This window comes from Etheostoma spectabile, chromosome 9, assembly GCF_008692095.1.
Source record: "Etheostoma spectabile isolate EspeVRDwgs_2016 chromosome 9, UIUC_Espe_1.0, whole genome shotgun sequence".
In the NCBI taxonomy this organism is placed as follows: Eukaryota; Metazoa; Chordata; class Actinopteri; order Perciformes; family Percidae; genus Etheostoma; species Etheostoma spectabile.
The window spans coordinates 12,464,350-12,473,549 of NC_045741.1; the positions used below are offsets into that span (position 1 = coordinate 12,464,350).

The 9,200-nt window shown below is 39.0% G+C and overlaps 1 protein-coding gene across 1 annotated transcript in view; it reads left to right on the forward strand.

The window, feature by feature from the left end:
* Nucleotides 1-8,973, forward strand: part of atg4c (autophagy related 4C, cysteine peptidase) — a gene marked incomplete in the record, with an annotated part of 9,094 nt that extends 121 nt beyond the window's left edge. Inside the window, 10 exon segments of the mRNA XM_032526392.1 lie at nt 34-170; nt 982-1,065; nt 1,368-1,598; nt 3,253-3,592; nt 4,538-4,608; nt 5,222-5,424; nt 5,690-5,768; nt 6,538-6,614; nt 7,101-7,220; nt 7,663-8,973. Of these exon segments, the coding sequence (XP_032382283.1) occupies nt 95-170; nt 982-1,065; nt 1,368-1,598; nt 3,253-3,592; nt 4,538-4,608; nt 5,222-5,424; nt 5,690-5,768; nt 6,538-6,614; nt 7,101-7,220; nt 7,663-7,830 (1,449 nt within the window).
* Between the last annotated feature and the right edge of the window lie 227 nt (nt 8,974-9,200).

Genomic DNA, 9,200 nt, shown 5'->3' on the forward strand with positions numbered 1-9,200 from the left:
TGTGTGTGTGTGTGTGTGTGTGTGTGTGTGTGTGCGCGCGCGCGCCAGGGTTTGTGTGCTGTGTGGGAATGGGTTACATTCCTTGCTCGTCCAAATGGAGAATAAAGGGAGCGACGAGGTGGAAACTTTGAAGACAAAGTTCTTGTCTGTGTGGCACAATGTGAAGTACAGTAAGTAATTTGCTTGAGGCCAGTACAAGCACACACTTAGTTTCCAATGCTTCTGTGCATCACTGTTGTGCTGTTTCGACCTGTCGAATAACGTAAGTCCACAACAATCCTATTTTCTTGACTTGAAATAGGTTACCTGAATTGGAATTTGTAAAAGTGAAATCAGAATCAGCTTTACATACAAGGATGTTGACTTTTTGTTCCTCTCAATTAGACACTGTTCCAAGAACAAGCCTCAGAAGGATAGAAATAGACATAAAGTTCTTAAAACAGCAAAGATGAACGAACAGAGATAAAAATAAAGATAAAACTTAGGTACATTCAAGCAGGTGTAGGTATTAACATATGCATAAAAAGCAACACTGAACAAAAACATACATTCAAGTCAAAGTAAATGAAGATCTACTGTATATCAACAACATGTACTGCGACACAAGAGACCGCACAAATAAAAACACGCATCAAAATCCAGTGAGACATGAACCTACTGCCGTTGAGTCAGCCCTTAAAATAGTTATTGGTCATACTGTTCACTCTGGTTTATGTGACATGTTTTCTTTCAGCTCACTAAGACAAAACAGCTCTGTTTACTTACAAAACACAATGGTTATTTGTTGCCTTTCATGTAACAGGATGTGAAGAAAGAAAATATACTGTAATAGGCAGGAATTTTGGGACCAACCCACAACACTTAATGATGGGAGCTGTAGAGAAGTTGCGCCAGCCACCTGAGTAAAAAGGACGTCTTAGAGTTTTGTTTTTTAACCTTCAACTGAACCATGAAATATTGTCTTTTTATTGTGTATCTTAGGTTGGGCTCTGAAATCAAAGACGTCATTCAGTAGAAATTCCCCAGTGTTTCTCCTCGGAAAATGTTACCATTTTAAAGCTGAAGGTATGGTGCACACAATATGCACAAACATACAATTACAATTAAAATACACACTGACTGCATTCCTGTAATAGCATTCACATGCTTTCACATGCCAAAGGCTTGAAATGCATTATACATATCCATTAATAATGTAACGGCCATATAAGGTCTGGTGAGGACATAAAATGACGTAATGATGTAAATCTTGTAATGAATCATATTTTAATATATTTAGATTAACTTGATCTGGTAGATTTATTATCTTCACAGGACACAAGATGGGGGGGGGGGAAAGTGGATCACATGTCATTTGTTTGCCTCAGATGACGACGGTGATACAGAAACCGGCTTTGAAGCCTCTGATGAGGATTTCGTCATGGGGAACGTGGAGGCTTTCCGTAGGGATTTTGCATCCCGAGTGTGGCTCACCTACAGGGCGGAGTTGCCTCCTCTGCCCAGCTCCACCTTGACCTCCGACTGCGGCTGGGGCTGCATGCTGAGAGCCGGGCAGATGATGCTGGCTCAGGCCCTCATTCTGCACTTCCTGGGCAGAGGTGAGTGGAATGATGGTGACCACACCTGAGTCACAGTAAAAACCTCTTGCAGGGATCTAACAAGATGTATGAAAAGTGTAGACAAAAAAATACAAAGCAAGAAATTTCATTCTTCTTAGTTTGTGGTCAGGACCCCCTCAAAGACAAATCTGAGGGGTGATGAGGTGATGAATGGGATAGGTAAGAGGACAAAATATATTTCTTCTACACAAAATAGTTTATGGTTTTACTTTAATAATTTCAAATTTCTTGTGAGATGCCAGATTGCTTTAGTATTTCAGGCCTCTAAAATTTTTTATTTAACAATTTAAGAAGGAAAAATAGCTTTGGTTAAACTGACTTCTAGGCATATAAACTAATTGCCCCTACCTAGTGGGATTAATAATAAAGTTGTTTTGAATTTGAAAACAACTGATGAGCAGTCACACACATACATTGCTTTGTTTCAGAAGCCAAAAACATTTAGGAAGCCCTGCTGTAAAGGTTGGAGAAGTGGGCTTGTAAAGTCTCTGATTTAAATATTATATGGACTAGCTGGGACATTTTGGTTGTGAAAAAGAAAAATATACCTTCTTACTTAACAGCAACTGAAGCGCTTTTGACCAAGAAGTGATGCTGCCAGGATGGCAGATATTTGGAGACTGTTTACACCCTGCAGCTCCCAGGTGTTCATTTTTGGAACTACTGTATATAAATGTAAAGCTGGACATTAATATCATCAGCAAAAAGTCTTAAGTTATTAATGTAGAGATAGAAATTTGACAATTTAACCAGCAGGAAAACTACAGTAGGTGAAGATGTGGGATACATAGATGTCAGAGTTATAAGAAAATTGCAACTATAAATAAGACTACAGATTTGATCAAGCCAGTTATGCTGTCGTTTTTAATTCATTGCAACTGTATTACCTGTTGAGTTTCTTTATTTTGTTTCAGTATCTCTTTTAGTAAGCAGGAAGCCAAAATTGTTGTCGGTTTAGAGAGTTCCCTAATTCTCAACTTAAAAGCGATAGTTTCATTAGCTTGATGCTAACCATTTAAAATGAGTGAATTCCTCATATCTTTGTCAGATCTATTGTCTCTGAAGTGTCCTCGACTTTAAGGGTGCACATAATGAGATGACTGCCAGTTTAATGCAGTCATTTACAAAACAATATTTAAAATATGTCACTAATGAAATATTTCTCTATAAAATTACTAATGGCCACTTAAGAATATTTATTGATCAATTTCACTTTGATTCACTTTAGATCAAGGTCATATTGTTAATGCCTTAGTCTCTACTCTGGCCCATTTTATAGCCTGGGCCACTCCCTTTCTCTCCGCCTTCAGCTCCCACCCGGTTTGTAAGGCTAAGGCACTGTTAAAGTGAAATAATGGCACACTCAAACTTATAATTGAACAGCTTGACACCTATTCTGTAACTGAAGCGCACAAAGTTCTGTCTGTTTAAGGCAAAAACCTTACATTTCATAAGTTCTGAAAGACCTTTTGGTCTTAGTGGTGATGCTCTAAATTGAACTTTGTGTTAAATGATGATAGATCTGATTGATCTTCCCATTTACCATCAGTGGTTTAATTAATATAGTTATTAGGCCTTTAACAACTTTAAGACTTTGTTTTTGGTCTATTATTCATCATTCGTTCCTCCACAGACTGGACCTGGTCGGAGGCGATGACGCTCCAGCCTTTAGACACAGAGACGTGGACTACAAGTGCAGCCAAGCGTCTTGTGGCCTCTCTGGAGGCCTCCCTGCAAGGTTCCCCCAGGCCCTCCGATGATTGCTCACCACCCATGCCCCAAGCCCAGGCCCCGGGATCTGCAGAAGAGGCAGATGCACATTTGAAAGAGATGTACCACCGCACTCTGGTGTCCTGGTTTGGGGACAGCCCCTCGGCCCAGTTAGGCCTCCACAGGCTGGTCCGCATGGGTCTGACCATGGGGAAACAGGCAGGAGACTGGTATGGGCCTGCTGTAGTGGCACACATCCTCAAGTAAGTCTGAAAAGTTTCATTTAAGAGCAACTATTATTCTAGACATAGCGTGTAACATGTCGCACAAACACACCCCACTTCTGGCTTTGATCACTTAATGATTTATTACTGTTTAAGGCACAATGACAACAATTCTCTTTGTTAATTGATTAATACCTGTAATTAATAATTGTTTATTTAATCTATAATATACTGTACAAAATGTAATTTAAAATAGTAAAAGTGGTATAAAATGCAAACATTTGTCTGAGAAGCTGTAACCAACAAATGATTATTATTTTTACTTGGTACACTACTTGGAAAATCAATCACTCCAATACAATTTTCACAGTTCTCAATTTTCCCACAATTTTCTGTTGATCAACTAATTCAGCACAATTACTGTTAATGTCCCATTATTTTAGCCATAATATTTGGGCAGAGGAAGACGGTAGCTAGACAGTGGGTTAAATAAATGACAATAAAATGTTGTAAGGCTGTATTTTTTTGGCTTGCTTGAAGTGTAAAAAATAATTGTATTTACTGATATTACTAAGAACCAGCAGGATCTTTATAATTTGTTTAACTGTGCATATGTGAAATAAGCTTTCATTTGTGCTTAAAACATTGTACTGTGTATGTGTGCAATGAATTTAATCATTCAAGTTGTAACAGCTTGCAGATAAATGAAATAATGCATAGGAGTTAACATAAACTGTTTATAGAATAGCAAATGTCCAGCATCTCACTCATTTGAATATACCGTTATGAAAATATCTTTGAACAGACTGACACTAGTTAATTCATTATTAAACTGGTAATATCACTGTTGTAGGTTCATGGTAATATACAGTATATGCCACTGATTTTTACTTAGTGTAAGCTATGCATGTTAACATTGAAGAAAAAAAAAACCTCACTCTCTGTCTTCTCTTGCTTTCTATTCCCTCTCTCTCTCTTTCTTAGGAAAGCTGTTGAGGAGGCTATGGACCCTGGCTTGGCGGGTATAACTGCTTATGTCTCCCAGGACTGCACAGGTATGAAAGATGAGTCTGCTCTTGATAAAAAACAGGATACTGGGCACAATGCCCAAACTGACCCTTCTTTTTCCACCATCTCTCTCTGCTGCTGGGAGACTATGGAGCTGCTTGGAAGGGTGACAGGAGACTCGCTGTGTCTATTCTCCAACAAACACATCCGCTCCAAATCTATAACGTACCAATCCAACCTCATCTTAACCCCAATAACTTGTGTTTTGATTCACGTTTGTCCTCTCAATAGCCAGAGCAGGAAATAGCCAGTTGAGAGCAAGTGTCTTGTTTGATGTTCGAGAGTCACAGACAGAAAATGAGAGTAAATGTAACTAGAGAGAGAGAGAGAGGTTTTGCTGTTCATTTTAAAAGATGAAGTGACATCTGTAACAAGCTCTTACTGGCATATGCATAAAACATGCATATTTTGCAGACAATAATGAGAAAGAAGATCTCATAGATAAAGACATAATTGTAAATACACCACCCTCCATATTGAAAAATGAACGGCTACTAAAACACAGGACTGAGAACCTGCTGAACCGACTGAATGGCTGAGAGATTAACAGACAGACATGGAAACAGACAAATGACCTTTTATGTTATTGATCCTCCATAGTGTACAGTGCCGATGTCATCGATAGCCACAGGGCACCAAGAGCGGGGCAGACCTCTGCTGAGAGATCAGATGCCCCTCCTTCCCCACACAGTGAACAACCAATGTTTGCCTCCACCCTGTCTGACAGCCAAGCCGTCATCATCCTCATCCCTGTGCGGCTGGGAGGGGAGAAGACAAACCCTGATTATTTCAACTTTGCTAAGGTGAGACATATATGTATATCAGGGATAGAAATGCTCTCCTACAGTCAGATAGTTTTAAAGTTTGGTATTTAATCACAAGGTTTTACAAATACACTCACAGTGGTAAGGTGTCAGTAGTTATACTGTAAAAAGGGTTACTGTGGGGTTGATGAGTTTAAATCCTGTTTTAATGTCATTAAAATATAGTATGTAGGAATAAAGGGAAAGCATTTAGGATCCCAGTTCAATGTACTTTGTATTTCTCTGTCCCTCTCTCTGCGTTTAGAGCATACTGAGTCTGGAGTACTGCATAGGCATCATCGGGGGGAAGCCCAAACAGGCCTGCTACTTTGTAGGATTTCAAGGTTAGTGTTAGAGTGATGCAAAAAGACGCACAGAGAGAAGTTGGTGTGAATAACAGATTATTTTGCATAATATACCCTTCTCATGTGGAGAGACAAAGTAAGTTAATGTATTCCTGTTTGCATGAGGATAACAGAGAGGAGTGGAGATGGAAGCAAGTGAAGCAGGGCTTACTTTATTCTCTCTGACCCATCAAAGCCTCGCCCATTTATCACAAGTAAACCTCCTAAGTTGTGAGCTGTAATTGATTTCCATAGGAGGCATGCATTAAATTTCATCCGGGGCCCAAAGTGAGCCACTCTTCATCACCTTCAGGAGCCAGGAGGAACCTTCAGTTGTACATCTTGGCAGTCAATATTTACGCATTTACATTTTACCAATTTGAAATACAGTGGTGGATGATGTCTAAATGACAAGCAATACATTCTCCCTGCCAAGGTACAGCTCAGCACAGCATTTATCATATGCAAATGGTCGAATATAATTGCGTGTTTGTAAAAGTAATTCTCCCACACAAAAATTAAATGACAACCGCTTTTTTGTGGGTGTAAAGAATGTGCTTGTACAAATGCATCTGATTATGCGGAATTTAATCCACCCTGGTGGATATTAAAAAGCAACAACCTTCTGGGAGGCATATTTGACGCGCACAAGCCTAACAGTAGGCCATGCGGGTGACTTTGAGCTACTCTGCATAGAAATTGGAGAGAAGCGCGTTTTTGTAATAATCTGATGTTTTTGAATAACTTGTCTTTTGTTTTGTCCTTGCAGATGACAGCTTGATTTACATGGACCCTCATTACTGTCAGTCTTTTGTGGATGTCAGCACCAGCGATTTCCCTCTCCAGGTAATGTGAAATTACACAGACGAGCTGACTGGGGCCCCAGTAATGTGAATTTAATAGTTTCTGTTAGTACTTAAGGGTATGAATCTTAAAGCGGCCCTCGGCCCAATTACCGAGTCCCTATCTGCTGATTTATTTGCTGCTCAGATGTGTGAAGCTGCCACTTAAGAGAAATACGGCAAATACCAGATCAGTTACTGTGAGCCTGAATATTTCACCCATACATAATCAGCACACAAAACTGTATAGCACCTTTGTTTTATGCTTTTGCATGCAGTGGTATACAATGTGACAACACACCAGAGTTGTAAATTTATGGATGCTGTGACAGCAGATAAATAGGATTTCATTCATCAAATGATGCAGAATACATCTTATTCGCTGTTGACGCTGCCACAGAGTGTATATATGCCCCACAGTTGTTACACATTATCTGGCCCTTCAGCTTGATGAATATTTTCTGATGTATTTGTGTCTCTTTTTGTCTAGTCATATCATTGCCCCTCACCAAAGAAGATGCCTTTCAGCAAGATGGACCCAAGCTGCACCATAGGTTTCTACTCTAGAAGTGCTCAAGAGTATGAGAGAATCAGTCAAGAGCTGTCTAAGGTAGGAAATAGTACTGTTCTAACACAGGACTCCTTACCTCACCACTGCTAACATGTATTATTATTGTTATTATTATTATTATAATGCTATATTCATTCTTTTTGTGCCATGCAAATGTTTGGTCAATGTGATTAATGTTGACCAGTAGGTGGCACCATTTAGCCATGAATCTTTCTTACTCTGCCTCTCCAACCAGTCAAGATGTTGGGTAGATGTTGTACACCAGCGTTTTCCCTCCTTAAACTTATCAAACTTCTACTAAGAAGACTTTATATGAATTATATTAGAATTCATATACTGTAATTTCTAAAAGAAAACAATTTAGGTGTGATAAGAGATACCCCTGGTTAGGTTAAGTGAAGGGATGAAATTCAACGCGAACTGTTATGACATGTACATTATGATAAAACACTAGCACTCTGAAACTGGTCTGTTGTTCCAGGTGCTGCAGCCGTCAGCGAGGGAGAAATACCCTGCGTTCACTATCGTGCAGGGTCATGGCAGAGATTACGACCTGTCTGCAGGCCTCACCCCAGAGAAAAGAGAATGGCCCTTCATCCGCGACCCACGTAAAACGGTCACCACGGCCGGGGACTTTGTGCTGCTTTGACAGCGCTGTTTAGAAGACTACTGACAGGAAACTTCTTCTGAATCACACTGCTTGATATCCAAAGCATAAGTGTCTAAGTCTGTTTGACACTGAAGGTTATGGAACTTTAAACAACTACAGTGACCCAGTTTATAAATCCTGGAAATTTGCCAAAACTGTTATTAACTGGTTGGTCTTCTATTTGTTAGCTGGACATTTGAGCTTGCTGAACATTTTGTCAGGAAGCCTTTGGTGCTCTGCCTAATTTAATCACCTAAAATGTTTATACTCGTTTAGGGAAGGAGAAGAAGGAGATGTCCACAGGAACATTATTTGGGATTTTATGGTCTTGAGACAAGCGGTTGATAGCGACAATATCAACACGTCACATTTTGGGAAATTTGGTGTAGGAATTATTTTGCACCTTACATCCAGTGAAGAAGTCTTACAGGGATCTGCTTATAATGATCATAACTAACATAGTAACCATGACTTAAATCAGTGTTGGCCCACTTTAAAATATGCTCAGAGGGCTAATGCTACGGTAGATAGACTCTGTGGTTAGCACTGGGCTAAGAGGAGTATTATAAAAGCCTTAATTAACACGGTCCAAGGGCTTTTTGGAAAATGTAGCAAAGTAACTTTTCCAAACTTCTGTGCCAAAAACATTTCATCAAACAAGAGGAGACTTTCTTTATAGTTCTGCCAACATTTTATTCTCTTCACACTAGAGTTAATTTCCTTGTCTAAGCAATAATATGATGGTCTTGTATGATTGATATTTGCTTGCCTTAGTGTAGTTTGAGTGGTATTTAACTTGACTGAGTTATGCATCACAGTGCAAGTGACCAGTGGTGAAAGCAGAGTTTGTCAAAGGGATACTGCCATGTGCTATATCTCACCAAGCAATGTCTGTTAAGACTTACCCTTTACAACATCATTGTTTTTTACTGTATTCTATATTCGTCTAACACACACTGAAGTAAAAAAACATAAAAAAACACTCCTAGGTCAGATTCAGGGATCTACAATATATAATGCAAAGTTGAATTTGTTTGGAGTATCTACACCACATAAAGAAATTATACATATAAACCTTTCAAATCTATATTATTTGTATATGCTGTGTGCGATTTAATCATTTTGAATCATCTTTACAAAATAGAAGTGGAGAAGTACGCCAGAACTTACGTTACAAAACTTGATCATGCACTTTGACTCATCACTTCAAAAACACTTGTATGATACATTGTAAAATGTTTTTAACACTGCCAGGCAAAAAGTTGAATAAAGTCAAAATATTACACTTTTCTAATCAGTTTGCTTCTTTTGGGTCCATTTAAAGAATTTGAAGTGACTTGTAGAATTAGATTTTTTTTTTTGACATTTGA